Genomic DNA, 26,296 nt, shown 5'->3' on the forward strand with positions numbered 1-26,296 from the left:
CAGCGTCATGCTGTTCACACAACAAAGCAGTGTACTGTAATGAGATATTTTGGACCAATACACACGTCTCTGTAAGTTGGGCAAAAATTCCCATTAATAAGACCAAATTGTGCCCCCATTCCATCCACCTTGTCGCTGACAAAAAAAAAATATATTTTTGCTGTATTATCATAATAACAAACACAGTTTTCTTGTACACACACAGATCTTCTGGTGCTGTTAAGCTCTGTGTTTCTAATTTCAAGCCATGTTCCACTTTTTCAGACTGACGTGTTTTACCCAGAAGGTTGTTACCACGGCAACACGGTGGAGAGGAGATGAGGACTGTGATTCTGTGTGAAGATGATCCTAGCTCCTCACTTCCCCCCATACATGCCGGGGAAAAGATGCTGCCCTATTTCTTCTGCAAGCCCCCATTGCTGGTTGGTTAGCAATGAATGGATTGGCCTGACATAGCTGTTATTGTTGGAGACCTCCAAATATCTACTCTGATAATAAATGGGGGAGTTATTCACTGTCCGTGAATGTGTGGGTAAACCTCTTCAATGGAGCTGCATCTTAACCTCTAGTCGGTCCTCAATATTGATTACAAAACGGAGAGCTGGGAATTGTTGTCACTTTGGTGTAATGTATGGCACACAACCAAATATTGCAGTCGTTCTGAATAGCTATTTTGGAGGCTTAATAACACTTGACCTGTCACGCCCTGACCTGAAAGAGCCTTTTTATGTCTCTATTTTGGTTTGGTATGGGTGTGATTTGGGTGGGCATTCTATGTTCTATTTTCTATGTTTTTCTATTCCTTTGCTTTGGCTGGGTATGGTTCTCAATCAGGGACAGCTGTCATTCGTTGTCTCTGATTGGGAATCATACTTAGGCAGCTTTTCCCCTTTTGTCAGTGTGGGAAGTTGCCTTTGTTAGTGGCACTATAGCCCTCTTAACGGTCATATTGTTTTGTTGGCGACATTAGAAATAAAGTAATGTATGCTGACCACGCTGCGCTTTGGTCCACTTATTCCTTCCAGGAAGACGGCCGTGACATGACCAATACAACAACAAGAGACCAAAAGTATTATTGCTATGATGCCAACCTCATATCCCTTCAGGGACGGTCCTACCAGGACCACTGGTCTCATAGAGGGGACCACGTCATAGGGAGGGATGTGTTCAGTCTGTAGTGGAGATAGATGGTTAGAGGGAGCACAGACACCACAGCAACATGTAACATGCCATTCACCATTATGAAGTCCTTTTATTAGGTATTATTACATGTCAAGAAAGTTTGTCAGTGTATTTACAGTGTTACAACGCAACGTGTTACCAATGGATGTTGAATGTGTATAACAGTAGCTGGATGTATTACAGCTATCCTCTGTTAAGCGATGCTATTAAGACATTTGGCCAGTTCTGTTTTACTTCCTGATAATGTGCTGACAAAGTGTTGTTACAAAAAATACTGCCAGCAGATTAAAGACGAGATATCCAATTCTACACATTCAGCCATAGGGTGTAGAAAACTGTTTCCAGTTTTTAATATGATATCTGAGTGACTAACATATCAATGTGGGCTCCCCAGTCGTTGAGACTGGTGTTTTTCGGGTTCTATTTAATGAAGCTGCCAGTTGAGGACTTGAGGCGTCGGTTTCTCAAACTAGACACTAATGTACTTGTCCTCCTGCTCAGTTGTGCACCGGGGCCTCCCAGCCAACAAGAATAGACTGATGAGTTTCAGAAGAAAGTTCTTTGTTTCTGGCCATTTTGAGCCTGTAATCAATCCCACAAATGCTGGTGCTCCGGATACTCAACTAGTCAAAGAAGGCCAGTTTTAATACTTCTTTAATCAGCACAACATTTTTCAGCTGTGCTAACATAATTGCAAAAGGGTTTTCTAATGATCAATTAGCCTTTTAAAATTATTAACTTGGATTAGCTAACACAACGTGCCATTTGAACACAGGAGTGATGGTTGCTGATAACCTATGTAGATATTCCATAAAAAATCTGCCGTTTCCAGCTACAATAGTCATTTACAACATTAACAATGTCGACACTGTATTTCTGATCAATTTGATGTTATTTTAATGGACATTTTTTGAACGGTAGTGTATATATTTATAAAGAATATATGGGGGATTGGAAATGATCCAGACAATTACATTAATGGAAGCCACAATCGATTTGCAATATTAAAGCTACCCCCTAAAAAATTAAACAAATTAAATAAAGATAGTATAGTATTTATAAGACATTAATTGGGGTGAATAAATAGCAAGTAAATTCAGTTATTATTATTCTGTATGCCTGAAATAGAGATCGAAACTTGGATATGGAGGATGAAATGCCGACCGAACTTATGAATCTGGGTACAACCAGTTTCTTATTTGGTTACAGATCTTGGAGGTTACCTGTACGTGAATGAAAGAATGAAAAGTGTGTATACTACTCACCACTTTCTGCTTCTGTTTTCCTGTAAAAATGAGAAAATAACTGATAAGTGCCTTTGAATGCAAAGCAGAGACCTAATACAATATACAGTACAAAACATTACAGTGATACCTTTTCAGTATCACAGTACTTTAATACCCAGTGGTTGGGTTGAAACATTTGATGGAAACATTTGAATTGTACAATGATGGATGGAAATAACTTATTATCACACAAATAAATGAAGTATTAAATATACAGTATGTATACAGTATATTAGTGGTCGAAACACTTTATTTAGTTGTTGCTTCTATTCCAAACCTCCCTTTGCAGGTGGCAGCCATTGGTTGCACTTGATAACTAACTTTGAAGTTGCATTATCATATAAAAGTGTTTGGTGTCTTATAAAGAAATTGAAATAAAGATAGAGTATTATTTCAATGTATGCTTAGTAGCCCTTGCTATAAGTTGGAGAAGATCCTTTGATTTGGATAACCAGAGTTTGGGCTATATGGTTATGTTTCACTTAAAGCAAACTCATTGCATGGACATAATGCCTGTCCATAATCCTCTTGGAGGAAGAGGAAGAGGAGTGGACTGAGAGTGCATGGCCCACCTCATTCCAGTCCAAAACATGGCACATTCTGGAAGACACAAAGATCTCACAACTCCATATTCCATCCACCCAACCTCCAGCCACTGTTTCCCATTTGACATTTGCAGGTGCATCATTTTTAAGAAATTCTACGAAAATGTAACTACATTTTTTTTTCTGCTGGTGTAGAACAATAACATTGGGTATGTATACTCTGGTAACCATTCAGTTCATAGTGACGGGACCGACAGTTCTCACACTGGATTTGATATGTTAATAAACAACACACTGAGCAACAATGATATGTTTTGTTAGAGACAGGGACAATTAGATCATAGCTCTGTTTGCTTAATGATTCCTTCTGACAAACAACTAATGAGACGTCGCACCTGGAGAGATGCCCTTCCCTAATAGGCTTCTGTCTGGAGGCTCACCTGCAGAGGGAGGGTTGGGTTTGAACCCGCCTGAAACCATGTCTCCTAGACTGGAGGAGGAATTCCCACTGGACTTACTGCAAGGCACAAAGGATAACAGACAGAGATAGAGAGAAGAATCATTCATGTGGAACACAGATAGTTTCATCACAGAGTCAAACAGAACTTCTATCCCCAGGAGAAACAGGGTCACTAACAATTCTCTGTCTTTAATCAGTCATTTTATTGTTACTTTAGACATCCTTGGTGATTTACTGTTATTTTACTCTTCTCCGTTATTGCCGCTTGCATGTTTTTATCTCTTGAATTGTACTATTTTACTGTAAACTGTGTTGTAGTGGTAAATGCACTTCTAAAATGCACTTCCATGTTGAATATTTAGCAGTAGAATATAATTATCCAACAGTAGAATGTAATTGGATGAATACTATAAGTACATGGTAGACTATATAAGTATTGACTATACATTGTTCCAGAAATTATGATAACACAGGGCTGGAATTTAATTGGCTAATATATAATTTATGAGCCGTGATCGCCGTGGAGATGATATCTATCACGGCACTATGTTTTACCACACTGTTTTACCACAACTGTTGCATAATGTAACCCTCTGCAACATGAGGCCAACGGGGAATACAAAATGTCCTTTAAAATAGATAACAAATAGTTAAAGCATAGCTGAATGAGGAAAATTATATATGATGACGCATATAATCTCTTATCATATGAATGTCAACTAAGAAACACATCACCAATCTGTTATTATGAGTAATCTCTGACCTGTTTTTATGAGTAACCTCTGATCTGTTATTATGAGTATCCTCTGATCTGTTATTATGAGTAACCTCTGATCTGTTATTATGAGTAACCTCTGACCTGTTTTTATGAGTAACCTCTGATCTGTTATTATGAGTAACCTCTGATCTGTTATTATGAGTAATCTCTGATCTGTTATTATGAGTAACCTCTGACCTGTTTTTATGAGTAACCTCTGATCTGTTATTATGAGTAGCTCTGATCTGTTATTATGAGTAACCTCTGATCTGTTATTATGAGTAACCTCTGATCTGTTATTATGAGTAACCTCTGATCTGTTATTATGAGTAACCTTTGATCTGTTATTATGAGTCATCTCTGATCTGTTATTATGAGTAACCTCTGATCTGTTATTATGAGTAACCTCTGATTTGTTATTATGAGTAACCTCTGATCTGTTATTATGAGTAACCTCTGATCTGTTATTATGTGTAAACTCTAATCTGTTATTATGAGTAACCTCTGATCGGTTATTATGAGTAACATCTGATCTGTTATTATGAGTAACCTCTGATCTGTTATTATGAGTAACCTCTAATCTGTTATTATGAGTAACCTCTGATCTGTTATTATGAGTAACCTCTGATCTGTTATCATGGGTAATCTCTGACCTGTTATTATGAGTAACCTCTGATCTGTTATTATGAGTAACCTCTGATCTGTTATTATGAGTAACCTCTGATCTGTTATCATGGGTAATCTCTGACATGTTATTATGAGTAACCTCTGATCTGTTATTATGAGTAACCTCTGATCTGTTATTATGAGTAACCTCTGATCTGTTATTATGAGTAACATCTGATCTGTTATCATTAGTAATCTCTGACCCGTTATTATGAGTAACCTCTGATCTGTTATTATGAGTAACCTCTGATCTATTATTATGAGTAACCTCTGATCTGTTATTATGAGTAACCTCTGATCTGTTATCATGAGTCATCTCTGATCTGATATTATGAGTAACCTCTGATCTCTTATTATGAGTAATCTCTGACCTGTTATAAGTAAAACACATAGTCACAGCAGAGTCAGACCTGGAATGGAGAGTAGGTGGCTTCTCATTGTACTTTAGTAACTTTTTATAATAACTTTTATAAATGCTTAATAAAGTTGATAAATAGTTGATTAATGCTTATTCATGAAAGTTCTTATAGATTGTTAGCCCCTCTCCAATCCCCTACCTATCCTCTAACACAGCCCCTCCACCCAACCAAGCCCACCTCAGACCCTCAATACACCACCCCCAGCCCCTCCACCCAGGCCTTACCCGTAAGAGCGTGTGCCCCTCTTCTGCTCCTGCTGTAGACGAATGTTATCCAGTTTCAGAGGACTGGGGATGAATCCAATCTCACAGCCCTCCTTCACCAGCCGGCCAATCCACCAGTCATTACTGTACTTCTATAATGGGCAAGACAACATGAAACAACTCAATGACTGAAGTGTGTGTGCATTGTGTGTGTGTGTTTGTGTTTGTGTGTGTGTGTGTGTGTGTGTGTGTGTGTGTGTGTGTGTGTGTGTGTGTGTGTGTGTGTGTGTGTGTGTGTGTGTGTGTGTGTGTGTGTGTGTGTGTGTGTGTGTGTGTGTGTGATGATGATGTGTTAAATAGACATTCACACACTATACAATATGTGACTATGGGAAAAGCAACACAAGACCAATGTCTTAGAATATCAGTGTGTAACAATCCACAGACATACGGTACTAACTCTATGCGACTGTGAAAGCCAACACAAAACAACACAATGACTCAGAATCTAACAGAAGAGAGTGTGTAAACTCCATAGAGATACAAGGCTGTATACACACTCTATGTGACTCCATTGATTCCAAAGCAGGACATGCATTATTGATATTGCGTCATCCATAATGGCCCGTGAACAGATGTGGCTTGAAGCAAACATAGGCTGTCTGAAATGGCACCCTATTCCCTATATAGTGCACTACTGTTGGCCAGAGTTACTTTTGGCCTCATGGGCTCCGGACAAAAGTAGTGCACTACATAGAGAATAGGATGCCAATTCAAACGCAGCCATAGCTTTAGCAGTACAGTGTGTTATATATGCTGTACCTCTTTAATGTGCAGGAAGTCCTTGGCATCGAAGGAGATGGCGGTTCCTGCCACAGGGACATCCTCATCCAGGGCTCCACAGTAACTGACGTTAGTCTTCACAGCAAAGGCCACGGCTTTGGCCTGAGACGATACAGGAAACACCATGTATAAGAAGAGTGCCTAGCCTAGGTAGATAAGCTCAACCATAACCCACAGGGCATTACTGGTTGCAAAGATGCCCATTCTGGTTTTAATTTGGTTGTAATAATGTAATTTCAACCAGCTTTGCCTACTGGGGCCTTCCCAATGATAGGTGCCTTGTTCTTAAGGTATATGCCTGTGATAGTACAATAACATAGCATAAGGCTACACAGTGGGACACCTAGCAGAAATCTGTCTCACCTTGGCCTTCTCCAGCTGAACAGTGGCCTGCTGCTCCTTCTCCAGCTTGCCGCCTGTCGGTTCCTCCTCCAGGGAGACATCTGAGTCCGATGGTCGGCTAGTGTAGGAGTCAGCTGAACCCTGTAGTGGGACAAGATAACAGTTAGAAAACAGCCAGACAACAGTCTGACAACAGTGAGATGGTCGGCTAGTGTAGGAGTCAGCTAACCCTGGACAGGAACAAGACATTATGACATTTGTCCCTGAAATATATTCAATATTGTAACTGAACCACTCTGTAGTTCTCATTACTATTATGGCACATTTTTCCGCGCTTACACAGGTCAGTGAAGTTTGTGAACTTTTGCATCACTATGAAAGCTGTAATGCTGTGTTGAAAGCTGCAATGCTGTGAACAGATATTAGGTAAGTCTAAATGGTTAGCCTACTGTACATGTCCTAAATATTACCAGAATGCAATGAATAAGCACAGAGTAGATGTGGCAGAGACAGGCCTACAGCCAGGTGCTACAGAGGGGGGGTCCGTACGTCATGTGGCAGGGAATATGCCTTTCCAAGCGGGATCAAAGGGACCCTGATTAAAGCTGGTGAGCCGTGCGACACAGTTCACAAATGTGAAGGAGAGAGAGCGAGAACAGAGAGACAAGGACGGCAGGCTGGCACACAAGTGGCAAGACAGCTCCCTTTCTACATCAATACCCCTCAGGCTGAATGGAGCAGAGTGGACTAGTGTTGGAACTGACAGTGATTGCCAGGGTAGATGACCAGTTTGACCACCATGATGTGTAGTTGGTCATTGAAACTTCCACAAAAGCAGCAGTGAAATTATTTATCTAAAAGGTTCAAAGAAATCTTGGTCAAGATCTGCTGTCTTTTCTTGCTCGGTGCAACAAGGTTAATCAATCTTCAAGGCCCTTGTTCCTTTGTGTGGGATCTTTTGATTCCTGGATCAAAGTAGTCTATTTCTAATGCTTTCAATAGTCTCTTCACAGGAAGCTGATTAGAATGAGAGAGAGAGAGAGAGAGTGTGTCCCTGTCTCTGTCCCTGTGTGTTGCTTCCCTGGGTGGACGTGGGTACTGTGGCTCGGCCCACCACCCAACCTCAGGCAGTCTCATGTCATTACGATTAGAAGAGCTGCCCCTGATACCACGCACGCACGCACGCACACGCACACACACACACACACACGCACACACGCACGCACGCACGCACGCACGCACGCACGCACACACACACACACACACACACACACACACACACACACACACACACACATACCACTCTATTAGCAACGAGTCAGTAGTTGCTGGGAGAGAGCCCGGTACAACACCCCCTCAGTCAGAGCGGGAAAGACGAGAGTGTGAAGAGGAGATAGAGGAAGATAGAGGGACAGACCATGAAGAAAGAGTGAGTAGGGGATGAGAAGAAAGTGTGAGAAGGACATCAAAAGGAGGGGGAGCGGGGGAGGGAGAAAAGTAGAGAGAGGGGGAGATTGAAAGAGGAAGAAGAGGGATAGATAAAGAGAGACAGACAGGGACAGAGAGAGAGAGAGAGAGAGAGAGAGAGAGAGAGAGAGAGAGAGAGAAATAGATAGACAGGGAGAGGGTGACAGAGACACAGACAGAGAGACAGAGAGATTTCCCATCAGCCTTGTGAGCGACTCAGAACACACTGTCAGCACAGCAGCACAGCGGAGCCCCAAATGCCAGCACGCAGTGCCTGCCTGCTGCAAGGGGGTGGATGATTCTGAGGGGGGGGCAAGGGGACTCTATTTCAGGCTTCCTGACGGAGGCAATGCTAGACATGATGACGATGATCACATCTACAGCGCAGTGTGCAGTCACAATGGCTATAACATTCACTCAGAGTGTTACAAAGACAACTGATATCTCAGTTCTGGGTCTTGATGTGTCTACTGTGACATGTGATGTTGCTAAAGAGTTGATGACAAGGCAGACATATGCCCTCCTACTTCTAGACCTGCCCCCATTCCTGTCTAATAAGTAATACAATAATGGCATGTAATATGTTACTTTCAAGTCCTAGGGTTAAATCTGTGGCTGTTTTGAATTGGCACAAACACTGGGCACATACTCTTTGTGACATCTACTGATGTAACATTTGCTGTCTATCTGTTTGGTCTATAGGATACTGAACTGTCCTGCGACTCACAGGCCCCGCTGCATCATAGCCATCAGCCACTCGTCACCCCCTGCCCCTTGACCAGGCCCCCCAGTCAGTCACGTGACCACATGTTATATAACTGCAGCAGGCTGAGTGACGAGAGAGGAGAGCCACCATCATCATCATCACCACCACTGCTGCTGCTGCTACTACTGTTGACATCAATGTCCAGTCTGATTAATCGCCCTGTCCCCTTTATCTCTCTCTCGCCTTCTCTCTCCCTCCTTCTTTCTCTCTCTCATTTAAAAAAAAATAAATACTTTTTTTTAAACCTTCATTTAACTAGGCAAGTCAGTTAAGAACAAATTCTTATTTTCAATGACGGCCTAGGAACAGTGGGTTAACTGCCTTGTTCAGGGGTAGAACAACAGATTTGTACCTTGTCAGCTCGGGGATTCGATCTTGCATTCCGGTTACAAGTCAAACGCTCTAACCACTAGGCTACCTGCCACCCCTCATACCTCACCTGTTACGTTCACTCCTGCTCACCCGTTCCGGCGCTGGACGTCACCGGTCTACTAACCACCGGTCCTGGCAACCCATCTTTACGCACACCTCCATCTCATCATCATCAGTCACACCTGCACTTCATTACTCCCTTGATTACTTGACCTTTATATAGGACTTTTTTGTTTTCAGTCATCAGGTGGTATTGCTTATGTTTCTATGTCAGACACTTCTCTTGTTTTGTATCGCTCCATGTTATTATTAAACTCACTAACCGCACCTGCTTTCTGACTCCCTACATCTACGTTATAGAATACTACCTCAACAAATGGAAGTAGCAGTTAACCAAGACATCTCCCAGATGGTCGGCGAACAGAGACACCTACTTCGTCAACACAATGACCAGCTGGCTCATTTGGGGACGGCTATGGATGAGGTCCTCCGCGCTCTTCAATGAGTCGACATTACTCAAGGGGCGTCATCTCCAAACAGAGGAGGATTTTCTACCACAAGTCGACCCAGCGAGCCAGTACCGCAGCCCATCCAGCAGTCCGTTCTGGTCAGCGATGCCTGATTGTCTCTCCTGGACAAATATGACGGGACTCCATTGAAATTCCTTGGCTTCCTACTCCAGTACTCCCTCTATTCCGCTCATCAGATGGGAGCCCCCACCACGGAGAGGTCCAAGGTTGCCACGGTTATTTCTCTGCTGACTTGACCAGCGTTGGAGTGGGCCATGGCCATCTAGGAGAGGAAGAGATGGGTTCCTATGAGGGGTTCATGGCTCTCTTTAGGGGGGGATCTTCGACCATCCACCAGAGGGCAGAGAGGGGGGTGAGCTCTTATTCCAACTAGGGCAGGATGTGCAGACTATGGTTGGAGTATGCACTCACCTTTCGGACAGTGGCAGCATCCAGAGGACGGCATGAGCTGGTGCTCCGCACCCTATTCAGAAGAGGATTGCGCGAAGAGTTCTAGACGGAGTTGGCTATGGCAACCTATCCTTGGACCCACTCAACGCGATGGCCATCCATCTGATAACCTTTTTCGGGAGCGTCGGTACCGCCATCGCCTCTCTCCCTCCTCCATTGATCATTCTGAGTCAAAGCCTGAACCCATAGAGGTGGGGGCCACATGTCTCTACGTGGCTGAGCGACACCGTCATAGACAGCTGGGGCTCTGTCCTTATTGCGGACAGGAGGGACACCAGCTTCTAGGGTGTCCAGTAAGTTCTAACAGGGGGTCCACGGGTTAGGTGTGAGTATTCCATCATCATCACTTTCCGCTAAACCTTTCCTTGTAACGATTTCACTGGCTGGCTGTCCTTCATGTTTTGTTTCTACAGGTCTAGTGGACTCCGGTGCCACGGGTGAATCTTATTGACCAGGCCCTCGCCTCCTCCCTTAACATCACCTCATACTCGCTCTCCTCTCCTTGCCTGGTTCAAGCACTGGAGATTCAACCACTGGAATCTGGGATAATCACACACATCACAGCACTTCTCACCCTCACCGTGGAATCCATACATCAAGTAAGCCTTCCCTTCCTCATCATCAGTGCACCCGTACACAAGATCATCCACCTGCTTACCCTTTCCCTGTGGTTCCACATCGGTTGAGAGTCCTGTGGTTACCCTTCAGCCCAACATCCCGGAGGTATACCAAGATCTTTGGGAGGTTTTTCCAAGACCCACGCTACCTGTCTCCCTCCTCATCGGTCCTGGGACTGTGCCATCAACCTGCTTGCAGGCTCTGAGCCTCCGTGTGGCCGCATCTACCCTTTGTTGGTGGCCTTCTTCTTCTTTGCCAAGAAGGGGGTAGGATTGTGCTCGTGCATCGATTACAGAAATCTGAATTCCATCACCAAGAAGTACCGCTACACTCTCTTGTTGGGGTGGGCCGCAATTGAACAACTCCGCAGGGCCTAGTTTTTCACCAAGATGAACCTGTGGAAGTGCCTACAATTTGATCCAGATCCGGGAGGGGGATGAATGTAAGACTGGCTTCAGCATGATGTCTGGTCACTACGAGTACTTGGTGATGCCTTTTGCTCCATTAGTGTTCCAGGCATTCGTCAACGAGGTGTTCCAGGACATGCTTGGACGCCAGAGAGTCGTGTATATTGACGACATTCTGGTCTATTCAGCTAGCTTGGAGGAGCACAAGTATTGCTTATGTTTCAATGTCAGACGCTTCTCTTGTATTGCTCCATGTTTGTTATTATTAACGCACTAACTGCACCTGCTTCCTGACTCCCTGCGTCTATGTTACATCATCCTCTGCTTACAGACAAAAGATTGTAGGCACAACGTATATCAATCCCGACCACCTCCTCTTCTTCCATATGCTCACAAAATTATTCAGTGTCTTTATCATTTTCCCATGCTACAACCTGTCAAGAACAGTAACATATGCTGGCTCCTGTATGCACGGTGTGGACTATGCAGTTCCATTGGCTGTAATAGAAACCTAGAAGTTTATACAACAGAGGACATGTGGAGACATGAAAACATGACTTATCATACTGTGACATGATGTAATACACATGATGTAATGACCATGTGAGTCATAACTTTCCTTTGGCCTATACAGTGCATTCGGAAAGTATTCAGACCCCTTGTCCTTTTCCACATTTTGTTACGTTACAGTCTTATTTAAAGTGGGGAAAACTTATTTTTCTCATCAATCAACACCCAATTCCCCATAATGACAAAAAGAAAATACCTTCATTACATAAGTATTCAGACCCTTTGCTATGAGACTCGGAATTGAGCTCAAGTGCATCCTGTTTCAATTGATCATCCTTGAGATGTTTCTACAACTTGATTGGAGTCCACTTGTGGTAAATTCAATTGATTGGACATGATTTGGAAAAGCACACACCTGTCTATATAAGGTCCCATAGTTGACAGTGCATGTCAGAGAAAAAAACAGGCCATGAGGTGGAAGGAATTTTCCGTAGAGCTTCGAGACAGGATTGCGCCTAGGCACAGATCTGGGGAAGGGTACCAAAATATTTCTGCAGTGTTGAAGGTCCCCAAGAACACAGTGGCCTCCCTCATTCTTAAATGGAAGAACTTTAGAACCACCAAGACTCTTCCTAGAGCTGACCGCCCGGTCAAACTGAGCAATTAGGGGAGAAGGGCTTGGTCAGGGAGGTGACCAAGAACCCGATGGTCACTCTGACAGAGCTCCAGAGTTCTTCTGTGGAGATGGGAGAACCTTTCAGAAGGACAACCATCTCTGCAGCACTCCACTAATCAGGCCTTTACGTTAGGGTGGCCAGACGGAAGCCACTCCTCAGTAAAAGGCACATGATAGCCGGCTTGGAGTTTGCCAAAAGGCACCTAAAGGACTCTCGGACCATGAGAAACAAGATTGAACTCTTTGGCCTGAATTCCAAGCGTCACGTCTGGAGGAAACCTGGCACCATCCCTGCGGTGAAGTATAGTGGGGGCAGCATCATGCTGTGGGGAGGTTTTTCAGCGACAGACACTGGGAGACTAGTCAGGATCTAGGGAAAGATGAACGGAGCAAAGTACAGAGAGATCCTTGATGAAAACCTGCTCCAGAGTGCTCAGGACCTCAGACTGGGGCGAAGGTTCACCTTTCTACAGGACAACGCAGGAGTGGCTTCGGGACAAGTCTCTGAATGTCCTTGAATGGCCCAGCCAGAGCCCAGACTTAAACCCCATCAAACATCTCTGGAGAGACCTGAAAATAGCTGTGCAGCGACAAACCTCATCCAACCTTACAGAGCTTGAGAGGATCTGCAGAGAAGAATGGGGGAAACTCCCCAAATACAGGTGTGCCAAGCTTGTAGCGTCAACCTAACCTCCCCATCATCTGGTACAAGCCAAGTGTGCCACACTGGAACCTACATGCCTCTCCTCAACTGCCATCCAACTGATGATAGTATCAGAATTTGAAAAAATTTGAAAAAAGATGTGAACTCAAGAAGAGTTAGGAAAATATTGACCAAATAAACTAAAGTAAAACATGTAAAATAATTCAAGGATATATACAAGGGGTACTGGTACCGAGTCAATGTGCAGGGGTACAGGTTAGTTGAGGTAATTTGTTCATTTAGGTAGGGGTGAAGTGACTATGCATAGATAATAAACAGCTAGTAGCAGCAGTGTACAAAACAAATTGAAGGGGGGGGTCAATGTAAATAGTCCGGTGGCCATTTGATTAATTGTTCAGCAGTCTTATGGCTTGGGGGTAGAAGCTGTTAAGGAGCCTTTTGGTACTAGACTTGGCGCTCCGGTACCGCTTGCCGTGTGGTAGCAGAGAAAACAGTCTATGACTTGGGTGACTGGAGTCTCTGACAATTTTATGGGCTTTCCTCTGACGCCGCCTATTGTATAGGTCATGGATGGCAGGAAGCTTGGCCCCAGTGATGTAATGGGTCGTTCGCACCACCCTCTGCAGAACCTTTTGAGAATCTGGTGACCCATGCCAAATCTTTTCAGTCTCCTGAGAGGGAAAATAGTTTTGTCGTGCCCACGACTGTCTTGGTGTATTTGGAAAGATGGAGGATGGGGAGAGACTGGAGGATACTAGGGGAGGATGGGAGAGACTGGGGGATACTAGGGGAGGATGGGAGAGACTGGGGGATACTAGGGGAGGATGGGAGAGACTGGGGGATACTAGGAGAGGATGGGGAGAGACTGTGGGATACTAGGGGAGGATGGGAGAGACTGGGGGATACTAGGGGAGGATGGGAGAGACTGGGGGATACTAGGGGAGGATGGGAGAGACTGGAGGATACTAGGGGGGGATGGGAGAGACTGGGGATACTAGGGGAGGATGGGAGAGACTGGGGGATACTAGGGGAGGATGGGAGAGACTGGGGGATACTAGGGGAGGATGGGAGAGACTGGAGGATACTAGAGGAGGATGGGGAGAGACTGGGGGATACTAGGGGAGGATGGGGGATACTAGGGGAGGATGGGGGAGACTGGGGGATACTAGGGGAGGATGGGGAGAGACTAGGGGTTACTAGGGGAGGATGGGAGAGACTGGGGGTTACTAGGGTAGGATGGGAGAGACTGGGGGATACTAGGGGAGGATGGGAGAGACTGGGGGATACTAGGGGAGGATGGGAGAGACTGGGGGATACTAGGGGAGGATGGGAGAGACTGGGGGATACTAGGAGAGGATGGGGGATACTAGGGTAGGATGGGGAGACTGTGGGATACTAGGGGAGGATGGGAGAGAATGGGGGATACTAGGGGAGGATGGGAGAGACTGGGGGTTACTAGGGTAGGATGGGAGAGACTGGGGGATACTAGGGGAGGATGGGAGAGACTGGGGGATACTAGGGGAGGATGGGGGATACTAGGGGAGGATGGGGAGAGACTGTGGATACTAGGGGAGGATGGGGGAGAGACTGGGGATACTAGGGGAGGATGGGGAGAGACTGGAGGATACTAGGGGAGGATGGGAGAGACTGGGGGATACTAGGGGAGGATGGGAGAGACTGGGGGATACTAGGGGAGGATGGGAGAGACTGGGGGATACTAGGGGAGGATGGGAGAGACTGGAGGATACTAGGGGAGGATGGGAGAGACTGGGGGATACTAGGGGAGGATGGGGAGAGACTGGGGGATACTAGGGGAGGATGGGGGAGACTGGGGGATACTAGGGGAGGATGGGAGAGACTGGGGGATACTAGGGGAGGATGGGAGAGATTGGGGGATACTAGGGGAGGATGGGAGAGACTGGAGGATACTAGGGGATGGGAGAGACTGGAGGATACTAGGGGAGGATGGGGAGAGACTGGGGATACTAGGGGAGGATCGGGGAGACTGGAAATACTAGGGGAGGATGGGGGAGATTCTCAGTTACACTGGGTGAGGAGACTCAGACATAATTGGGTGGGGACTAAGGAAGGATGGAATTATACTGGCAGTAGGAGGGGGAGATTCAACCATACTCGGGAGGATGGAGGGATAGGGGAAGTTTGGGGAGACTGCAGGAGGATGGGAAACACTCAGATCCTTTGCAGTATTCCCTTCTATCTTGTGATAGAGCATCCATGATCCTACAATGGAAGCACAAATATGTTTGATGGCCTGTTATCATTGTGGTCATGACGCTCCCTCTGAGTAAGACAGAGGAATGTAAAGAACTTGTGAATTCACTGTAAGACAATATTCAAAAAGTACTGAATATCCATACCATTCACCAGCACCTTCATTGGCCAAGAATATCATTCCACTGAACCAAAAGGTACAGGAAAACTTGAGCACTACCTGTCACTTTGAAAACAACAAAAATATGCAGAGCATAACAACAAACCAAAAAGGGTATTTTGGCAAAAAAAGACCTAAAAGACCCAGTTGAAACCCATTGAAAACAACCAATGAGGCAATTTAGTTAGGATTAATGGTACCAGGACCAGATTTCACCATTCTAAATGATCCATTTAGAATCTTTCCATCAATACAAATAACTGTTATTTACTACTGTCACGCCCTGGCCATAGAGAGGCTTTTATTCTCTATTTTGGTTAGGCCAGGGTGTGACTAGGGTGGGCATTTTAGTTTCTTTATTTCTATGTTTTTCTATTTCTTTGTTTTTTGCCGAGTGTGGATCCCAATCAGAGGCAGCTGTTTATCATTGCCTCTGATTGGGGATCACATATAAGTTGTCATTCTCCTTTTGGTGTTTGTGGGATCTTGTATTTTTATTTATTTATTTATTATTATTTTTTAGCTCTGTGAAGCATGCAAAACGTGCCGTTGTTATTCTTTTGGTGTTCTGAGTAATTAAAGAATCATGAACACTTACCACGCTGCACCTTGGTCTCCTTCCGACGACAAATGTTACAACTACCTCATTATGGCAAAATGTATGGGAATATAAACCAAATATTCATGTCAGTACATTTCTTGGTAAGATTATTTTAACAATACAAAACATACATATACAAATGACAATATCACACAAACATCAACTACATCACACCTGCCCAGACCCACCTGCTCACATCCCCCATCTCCAGCACCCTCATCCCTCTCCACCACATGACCTCAAACTGCACCATTTTGTTTCTCTCCGTCGCCCAGGCACTTTCAACATTTAGATAATAAAGCATTTGACCTTCATGTCAGTTCAAAACAATCGATGTGTCACCCTTATGTCAGACTTTGACTGATTAACAAAGCAAACCATCCAGCAGTTACGTAGAAGGAAATTACTTTGACCTTGTGGCGACAATGTTTTTAAAAATTGTTTAACTTCCAAGTCAGTTAAGAACAAACTCTTATTTACAATGACATCACTACAAGAGAGACAACACAACACTACATAAAGAGAGACCTGAGACAACAACATAGCAAGGCAGCAACACGTAGCAACACAACATGACAACAACATGGTAGCAGCACAAAACATGGTACAAACATTATTGGGCACAGACAACAGCACAAAGGGTAAGAAGGTAGAGGCAACAATACATCACACAAAGCAGCTACAACTTTCAGTAAGAGTCTCCATGATTGAGTCTTTGAATGAAGTGATTGAGATAAAACTGTCCAGTTTGAGTGTTTGTTGCAGCTCGTTCCAGTCGCTAGCTGCAGACGATCGACCCAGGGATGTTTGTGCTTCAGGACCTTTAACAGAATGTGACTGGCAGAACGGGTGTTGTATGTGGAGGATGAGGGCTGCAGTAGATATATCAGATAGGGGGGAGTGAGGCCTAAGAGGGGTTTATAAATAAGCATCAACCAGTGGGTCTTGCGAAGGGTATACAGAGATGACCAGTTTACAGAGGAGTATAGAGTGCAGTGATGTGTCCTATAAAGAGCATTGGTGGCAAATCTGATGGCCGAATGGTAAAGAACATCTAGCCGCTCGAGAGCACCCTTACCTGCACCCTTTCCTGATGATCTATAAATGATGTCTCCATAATCTAGCATGGATAGGATGGTCATCTGAATCAATGTAATTATTCTTAAAGCACATCTCACACTAGTATTAATGTTTTTTATTTTATTTATTTCACCTTTATTTAACCAGGTAGGCCAGTTGAGAACAAGTTCCCATTTACAACTGCGACCTGGCCAAGATAAAGCAAAGCAGTTCGACAAAAACAACAACACAGAGTTTCACATAAAGAAACGTACAGTCAATAATACAATAGAAAAATCTATGTACAGTGTGTGCAAATGTAGAAGAGTAGGGAGGTAAGGCAATAAATAGGCCATAGAGGCAAAAATAATTACAATTTAGCATTAATACTGGTGTGATATATGTGCAGATGATGATGTGCAAGTAGAGATACTGGGGTGCAAAAGAGCAAGTAAAAATATGGAGATGAGGTAGTTGGGTGTGCTATTTACAGATTGGCTGTGTACAGGTACAATGATCGGTAAGCTGCTCTGACAGATGATGCTTAAAGTTAGAGAGGGATATATAAGACTCCAGCTTCGATGATTTTTGCAATTCGTTCGAGTCATTGGCAGCAATGAACTGGAAGGAAAGGTGGCCAAAGGAAGTGTTAGCTTTGGGGATGACCAGTGAAATATACCTGCTGGAGCACGTGGTACGGGTGAGTGTTGCTATGGTGTCCAGTGAGCTGAGATAAGGCAGGGCTTTACCTAGCAAAGACTTATAGATGACCTGGAGCCGGTGGGTTTGGCGACTAATATGTAGCGAGGACCAGCCAACAAGGTAGTATATGGGGCTTTGGTGACAAAACGGATGGCACTGTGATAGACTACATCCAATTTGCTGAGTAGAGTGTTGGAGGGAATTTTGTAAATGACATTGCCGAAGTCAAGGATCGGTAGGATAGTCAGTTTTACGAGGGTATGTTTGGCAGCATGAGTGAAGGAGGCTTTGTTGCAAAATAGGAAGACGATTCTAGTTTTAATTTTGGATTGGAGATGCTTAATGTGAGTCTGGAAGAAGAGTTTACAGTCTAACCAGACACCTAGGTATTTGTAGTTCACATATTCTAAGTCAGAACCGTCCAGAGTAGTGATTCAAGACGGGCGGGCATGTGCGGGCAACAATAGGTTGAAGAGCATGCATTTAGTTTTACTTGCATTCAAAAGCAACTGGAGGCACGGAAGGAGTGTTGTATGGCATTGAAGCTCGTTTGGAGGTTTGTTAACACAGTGTCCAAAGAAGGGCCAGATGTATATAGAATAGTGTCGTCTGCGTAGAGGTGGATCAGATAACCACCAGCAGCAAGAGCGACACCATTGATATATACAGAGAAAAGAGCCGGCCCGAGAATTGAACCCTGTGGCATCCCCATAGAGACTGCCAGAGGTCCGGACAACAGGCCCTCCTATTTGACACACTGAACTCTATCTGAGAAGTAGTTGGTGAACGAGACAAGGCAGTCATTTGAGAAACCAAGGTTATTGAGTCTGCCGAATGTGGGTCAAGAGAGACTACAAAGGAATTGAAGCTAAGAAGAAATGTGATCTCTGTTTGTGCCTCTTCACATGCTTGGCAGAGGCATGCTGTCATGACACACTTTAAAGGTGTTACATCTAGAATGTCTCCAAATTTCTCCCCTATGTGGAAGCTAGGTGAATTGCAACAGTACTAGGCTGCATTCAAAACAAATCTGCCCCGTGTAGCATTTCCATGGCGGAGACTCCAATTGAGCCTTTTACTTTCGGTTTTGGTCCACCAGTTCAAACAGCTGTAAAAACAATATTTGTTGTTATTGAAAATATATTTCACATCGATTTAAATGGTACAATGATTCCCTACACTATCACTATTCAGTGCTTGTTTTCTCACATAAACTTAAATTGAGCGAACAGTGTAGAATTTCAATAACCAGGAAAATTACAGAACGATTTCTACATCAGCCGCTTGACCCGATTTCCACTAGATAACACAGCCACAAAGTCAAAACAGCTCTCCCATTTTGACAACAGATGCCGCTTTTGCGGGAGAAATGAATAGGCGAATATCACTGCCAATCACAACACTGGTGGGTAAATAATACTGTGAAACACTATAATTACACTATTACTTCAGATATATTATGGACATTTTCTGGAATTACAATGCAAAAATTCAAACAAGATCCTGAAGTGTATCACCTTTAAAAGATTCCTAAAATGACTTGTAGTGGGCACAAGGCACCCGCCACCTCTCCCACCACCAGGCCACTCACACTACTAGGTCACTAGTGAGAAAGTTATCGATGAGTGTCAAGAAAGCTGGGCTTGAAACAATCAAGGATCAGGCCACACTCATGCCTTATCTGTTGAGACGCCTAGGAAGATACTGTCTGAAAATGGCAGCCACTAACACTTCCAGACCGGTGATAAGCACCGATAACAGTCTACAGGACCATTAGGAAATATTCTGGAGCAGAGGTGCCTTAAAGAAGTTTACAACTGCTGGGTAACAACAAGACACCCTCTTACAGGGGAGATGGATTAAACAAATGTCTAAGACATAGCGGTCACACTTTATTGGGATAGTCATACTATCAACAAACTATCTGTTGATAAGCAACTGCTTGCTAAGGTGCCAGTTAGGGTTAGGTTTAGAATAAGGGTTAAGGTTAGGTTTAGAATAAGGGTAAGGGTTAAGATTAGGGTTAGGACAGGGCCAGGGTTGAGGGTTCGGATAAGAGTTAGTAGCTAGTTAGTTGAAATGTTACTGATAGTCTGTAGATAGTAGAGCTGGGGTGGGCAACCCAACATTTTTGGGTGGAATTTAGTCGGGGTCTCAACTTACTGTTGCGAGTTAGAAAAGTAGAATGCACAAGGGGTAATTCAACATTTGGTTGTTTATGAGCAGTTTTTCTCTTGTTATGTCAGTCATTGATAGTAACTCAATAAGCCCATGTCAGCTAAACATATTTTGATTGGTAAAATCAGCTATCTAAACTTGTAGTAATCATGGTCAAATTACTGCACTGATTTTGTTAGTCAGTCTCCTCACTCAGATATTATATTATATATAAAACCTGCAAATAGTTCTCTCCACCCTATGGCAGAATGTTAAGAATTGCACAAAATGTGCTGTAAAACAGCTCATTTTCCTCTCCGCCCCATGGCAAAATGATTAGAATTGCAGTAAACCTGCTTTAAGCAGCAACATTTTCTCTACACCCCATGGCAAAATGTGTAGAACTGCGGCCCCTCATCATGAGTTGCGATTTTTTTGTGGCCCCCACCCCCCACCCCAATCAAAGTTGTCCATCTCTGCTCAAGAGCATCTACAGATGTACTATCCAAATAAAGTGTTACCGATTTGTCCAGGTCTTGATGAACCTATTGGATGTGGTCCCCACAAATTAACCAGAACATACAGAAAGAGAAAACTCCCCTCTCCTTCCCTTCACTCCACTCTCCCTCCCTTCACTCCACTCTCCCTCCCTTCACTCCTCTCTCCCTCCCTTCATTCCTCTCCCCCTCCCCTCTCCCTCCCTTCACTCCCCTTTTCTCCCCAACCCTCCATTCACTCTCCTCTCTCTCTCGCCCCCTTCACTCTTCTCTCCCTCTCGTCACTCCCCTCCTCTCTCCCTCCCTTCACTCCTCTCCCTCCCTTCACTCCTCTCTCCCTCTCTTCACTCCCCTCTCCCTCGACTCCCCTCTCCTTCCCTTCATTCCCCTCCCCTCTCGCCCTCCCGTCCCTTCACTCCCATCCCCTCTCCCTCCCTCCCCCGCTCCCTTCTTTCACTCCTCTCTTCCTCCCTTCACTCCTCTCTCCCTCTCTTCACTCCCCTCCCCTCTCCCTCCTTTCACTCCCCTCTCCCTCCCTTTACTCTTCTCTCGCTCCCTTCACTAATCTCTCTCTTCCTTCACTCCTCTCTCCCTCCCTTCACTCCTCTCTCCCTCCCTTCACTCCTCTCTCCCTCTCTTCACTCCCCTCCCCTCTCCCTCCCTTTACTCTTCTCTCCCTCCCTTCACTAATCTCTCTCTTCCTTCACTCCTCTCTCCCTCCCTTCACTCCTCTCTCCCTCCCTTCACTACTCTCTCTCCCTTCACTCCTCTCTCCGTCCCTTCACTACTCTCTCCCTCCCTTAACTACTCTCTCTCTCCCTTCACTCCTCTCTCCCTCCCTTCACCACTCTCTCTCCCTTCACTCCTCTCTCCCTCCCTTCACTCCTCTCCCCCTCCCCTCTCCCTCCCTTCACTCCCCTTTCCTCCCCCACCCTCCCTTCACTCCCCTCTCTTCTCTCTCTCTCTCCCTCCCTTCACTCCTCTCTCCCTCCCTTCACCACTCTCTCTCCCTTCACTCCTCTCTCCCTCCCTTCACTCCTCTCCCCCTCCCCCCTCCCTCCCTTCACTCCCCTTTTCTCTCCCAACCTCCCTTCACTCCCCTCTCCTCTCTCTCTCCCTCCCTTCACTCCTCTGTCCCTCTCGTCACTCCCCTCCCCTCTCTTCACTCCAATCCCCTCACTCCTCTCTCCCTCCCTTCACTCCTCTCTCCCTCTCTTCACTCCCCTCTCCCTCCCTTCATTCCCCTCCCCTCTCGCCCTCCCGTTCCTTCACTCCCCTCCCCTCTCCCTTCCTCCCTTCACTCCCCTCTTCTCTCCCTCCCTTCACTCCCCTCTCTCTCCCTCCCCCGCTCCCTTCCTTCACTCCTCTCTTCCTCCCTTCACTACTATCTCCCTTCCTTCACTCCTCTCTCTCTCCCTCCCTTCACTCCTCTCTCCCTCTTCACTCCCCTCCCCTCTCCCTCCCTTCACTCCTCTCTCCCTCCCTTCACTAATCTCTCTTTTCCTTCACTCCTCTCTCCCTCCCTTCACTCTTCTCTCCCTACCTTCACTACTCTCTCTCCCTTCACTCCTCTCCCTCCCTTCACTACTCTCTCTCCATTCACTCCTCTCTCCCTCCCTTCACTACTCTCTCTCCCTTCACTCCTCTCTCCCTCCCCTCCCCTCTCTCTCCCTTCACTCCCCTCTCTCTCCCTTCTCTCCTCTCTTCCTCCCTTCACTCCTCTCTCCCTCCCTTCACTACCATCTCCCTCCCTTCACTCCTCTCTCCCTCCCTTCACTACTCTCTCTCCCTTCACTCCTCTCTCCCTCCCTTCACTACTCTCTCCCTCCCTTCACTACTCTCTCTCTCCCTTAACTACTTTCTCTCTCCCTTCACTCACCTCTCCCTCACTTCACTCCCTACCCAACCCAAAAACGTTTTTCTCTTGTTGATTCCCATCACACATCAATATAAAGTTGGGTTGCTTCATAGCAATTGAGTATAATGGTTGTGTGTATGAAGACCTACTCTAGCACTGTGTAGTCTGCATTGATAGGATTATGGTACTGCTCTGTATTTTGGACTTCATGGTTCTCTGATCATCTGCATCCCTATGTGTGTGTTGATTGTACTATACATGCTTTCATCTGAGAGAAAGAGTGAAAGGAGAAAACAACAGAGTGCAGAAGGAAAATGGTGTGACACTGTCCCTTTAAATGAGACACAAAATACTTGCAGCTCTCTGTTCCAAGGAGCTACATAATGATACATTAAGCAATCACAACCTTAAAGGGAAGGGCCAAGGCTCTGCTCCGCAGGCTAAACAGACACACACTCACACACACACACAGAGTTACAGCGTGTATTGGCTAATCAGTCATCCAAAGACATGGTAGATGGTATAGAGAGAGTCCTGTATGTCAAGATCAGTGGATGTTCAATAATATAGAACTAAGTAATGAAGGGTTCATCTAGCTTGTTCTCCTTCAGTGGCATCAGAAAACAACATTAGCCTTGGAGAATCACAAAGAGAAAAATACAGAGAACGAGAACCACACGGAGAACCATTCAGAGACACATGCATCCCTCTCCTCCATTACCCCCCCCCCCCCCCCATGATCCACACACCTTCTCTTATACACGCTGAGTCTCCACCCTCCTCCGACCCCTTGTGTGTGTTTGAGTGCATTTTGTGTGTGTGTTTGCATGTTCAACCAGTGTCAGTTGTATGGTGTTGTCAATACACAGGCACCTCTCTCTCTCTCTTTCTCAGACACACACACACACACATACACACAATGAGAAAATAACAGCACGGCACAGGCAATTAACACTGCTTACACCATCTAGCCCTCCACCACAACCCCTTACTCACCGCCTCCGAGTCTTCAAATCCATGTAGGTACAAATTATCATACATGGAGGTTTAATATTCCAACAAGCACCACTTGACGAATTGACAAAAACTAGTAACGATGGATTGAAGCACCAGCACTAGAGATGGATTAATGGGGATTACATTCCCACTAGATAGAAAACAACCACACCATAGCAGACATTTTAAAAAGCCCCTTCTTATTGTTCTCCTCTCTTAGCCTTGATGGTGAATTTAATGTTTTTTCCCCAGGCTTAAAGAGTTTTCCTTAAACCCATAATAAGGCAACGTAGAGCTTCAGTTATCCCCAGAGGCTGCTCTCTAGATCCAGACCTGGCATTTTATCTGCCTTCCAAATGAAGAGCCAACTGTTCCTCAATCATAGGCTGATGACAAAGCAGGGAGGCAGGCTCCTGATTGGCTTCTTCATGCTCCAGTCAGCTTGAGCGAGCATTCTCACTGATGGTGAATAAGGAAGAGAAGAGGAGAGGAGGGTCTGTAGATTGAGAGCGGCAGCCTTTCCCCTCCATCTCTGACTGGGGTCTCATGTAATTTTCTACCCATGTCTAATACCCTCTGTTGTATTCTCTCTATCTCTACCTCTATAGCCCTCCCCTATCTCTTTTTATTTTCCTCTGTCGTATGGTGGCTTGGTGAAGAGGCTAATATGTGTGTGTTTATATTTTTATAACCCTTATTTGACCAGGTAAGTTGAGTGAGAACTGGAAGCTGGGGATAATTAGGTGGCCATGATGGTCAGATTGAGGGGGGGGGGTGCCTCCTACTGGCACTCCAGTACCACTTCCAGCAGCATCTGTTCTCCCATCCAGGGACCGACCAGTATCGACCCTGCTTAGGTTCAGTGGGATGCAGGTGTGTGTATGAGTGTGTGTTGACTACATTGCATCCCACAGTTGTCCTTTGGGTGGTGGAACCATTCTTGATACAGTGTGAAAAACCCAGCAGTGTTGCAGTTTTTGACACAAACCATTGCGCCTGGCACCTACTACCATACCCCGTTGAAAGGCATTTTTATCTTTTGTCTTGCCCATTCACCCTCTGAATGGCTCTCACACAATCCATGTCTCAATCCATGTCTACGCTGATCGAAGTGGATTTAACAAGTGACATCAATAAGAGATCATAGCTTTCACCTGGATTCATCTGATCAGTTTATGTCATAGAAAGAGTAGGAGTTCTTAATGTTGTGTATACTCAGTGTAAAATTAGACATACAAATAATTTCATTTTATAATGAGGAGATATATTCATGATATATTTTTCTAGTTTCTGATTACAATTTCGATAAACAAGTACATTCTCAAACAAGTGTCCCTTTGATTTAATCAAGTGAAATTACAGTGAAACATTTGTTGGGATTCAGAGAGCTCCTTTCAAAAGACATGGTGGAAGACTGGAGCAATATCGCCCTCTAGTGATGAAAAGACTTACAGCAGGTGCACATGCTTCAAAATGCCCATCTTCTCATCTGAAAATATGAAACATCACAATCGGACAGATTTGACTCTCTCCTACCCAACCCCACTTTTTTTTAAACATTGTTTGCAAACTGATATGTGACACGTATTAATGCCAAAATAACATGCAAAACAGGCAAAACAAAAGTAATTAAGTTAATAAAGCCGTATCCAAACATTGTGTCTTTTTTGCATTCTTGAGTAAGGCAGCTCCAAAATGCAGGCGTTTCAGCCTAGCTCAGTGCTTTTTGTGGTGGTGGTGGTGGGGCAGCCAGCGGAAAATACAGATAGTAGGGGTTGGTAATGTTCTCTAATTGCACCACTATTGGCTCAGGTGAGGCTCAAAACAGGTGGGACTCTGAATGACGGGTCACCACTGGACCTGAACATTGACTGGTTAGCAACTAGCTGTTCGCTCAAGAGGAAGCTTCTAACTGTGATTAATATCTGTAATATGACCCAGGTTATCACTTAACCAACTAGAGTGCATACCAATAGTGTTGGATCGGTGACATCTACTTGTATTGATCATATCTTCACTAATGCTGCAGAGCTTTGCTACAAAGCAATATTAGTTTCCATTAGCTGTAGTGACCATAACATTGTGGCAATAACAAGGAAAGCCAAAGTGCCAAAGGTTGGGCATAAAGTCATTTATAAGAGTAAAGCACACTGCCCTTAAACAGTAAAGACCTTGGATCATTGTTACTCTAACTTCCGCGACGCATATAAGGCCCTGCCCCGCCCCCCTTTCGGAAAAGCTGACCACGACTCCATTTTGTTGATCCCTGCCTACAGACAGAAACTAAAACAAGAGGCTCCCACGCTGAGGTCTGTCCAACGCTGGTCCGACCAAGCTGACTCCACACTCCAAGACTGCTTCCATCACGTGGACTGGGACATGTTTCGTATTGCGTCAGATAACAATATTGACGAATACGCTGATTCGGTGTGCGAGTTCATTAGAACGTGCGTTGAAGATGTCGTTCCCATAGCAACGATTAAAACATTCCCTAACCAGAAACCGTGGATTGATGGCAGCATTCGTGTGGAACTGAAAGCGCGAACCACTGCTTTTAATCAGGGCAAGGTGTCTGGTAACATGACCGAATACAAACAGTGCAGCTATTCCCTCCGCAAGGCTATCAAACAAGCTAAGCGTCAGTACAGAGACAAAGTAGAATCTCAATTCAACGGCTCAGACACAAGAGGCATGTGGCAGGGTCTACAGTCAATCACGGACTACAGGAAGAAATCCAGCCCAGTCACGGACCAGGATGTCTTGCTCCCAGGCAGACTAAATAACTTTTTTGCCCGCTTTGAGGACAATACAGTGCCACTGACACGGCCTGCAACGAAAACATGCGGTCTCTCCTTCACTGCAGCCGAGGCG

The 26,296-nt window shown here is 45.0% G+C and overlaps 1 protein-coding gene across 3 annotated transcripts in view; it reads right to left on the bottom strand.

Moving 5' to 3' along the window:
• The window catches only part of LOC109868051 (voltage-dependent L-type calcium channel subunit beta-4), a 50,295-nt gene that overhangs the window by 5,638 nt on the left and 18,361 nt on the right, over positions 1–26,296 (bottom strand). The window contains exons 1-7 of one of the 3 annotated variants that reach the window (XM_031797104.1): positions 23,426–23,782; positions 6,725–6,844; positions 6,341–6,463; positions 5,540–5,670; positions 3,454–3,530; positions 2,448–2,467; positions 1,092–1,172 (exon numbers count right to left, since the gene is read on the bottom strand). In XM_031797104.1, the coding sequence (XP_031652964.1) occupies positions 1,092–1,172; positions 2,448–2,467; positions 3,454–3,530; positions 5,540–5,670; positions 6,341–6,463; positions 6,725–6,844; positions 23,426–23,470 (597 nt within the window). In that variant the 5' untranslated portion in view covers positions 23,471–23,782. Of the gene's footprint in view, positions 1–1,091; positions 1,173–2,447; positions 2,468–3,453; positions 3,531–5,539; positions 5,671–6,340; positions 6,464–6,724; positions 6,845–23,425; positions 23,783–26,296 lie in introns of those variants that run through there. The other 2 variants (XM_020457454.2, XM_031797094.1) reach the window with 2 other exon arrangements.

Source organism: Oncorhynchus kisutch, linkage group LG2, assembly GCF_002021735.2.
Source record: "Oncorhynchus kisutch isolate 150728-3 linkage group LG2, Okis_V2, whole genome shotgun sequence".
In the NCBI taxonomy this organism is placed as follows: domain Eukaryota; kingdom Metazoa; phylum Chordata; class Actinopteri; order Salmoniformes; family Salmonidae; genus Oncorhynchus; species Oncorhynchus kisutch.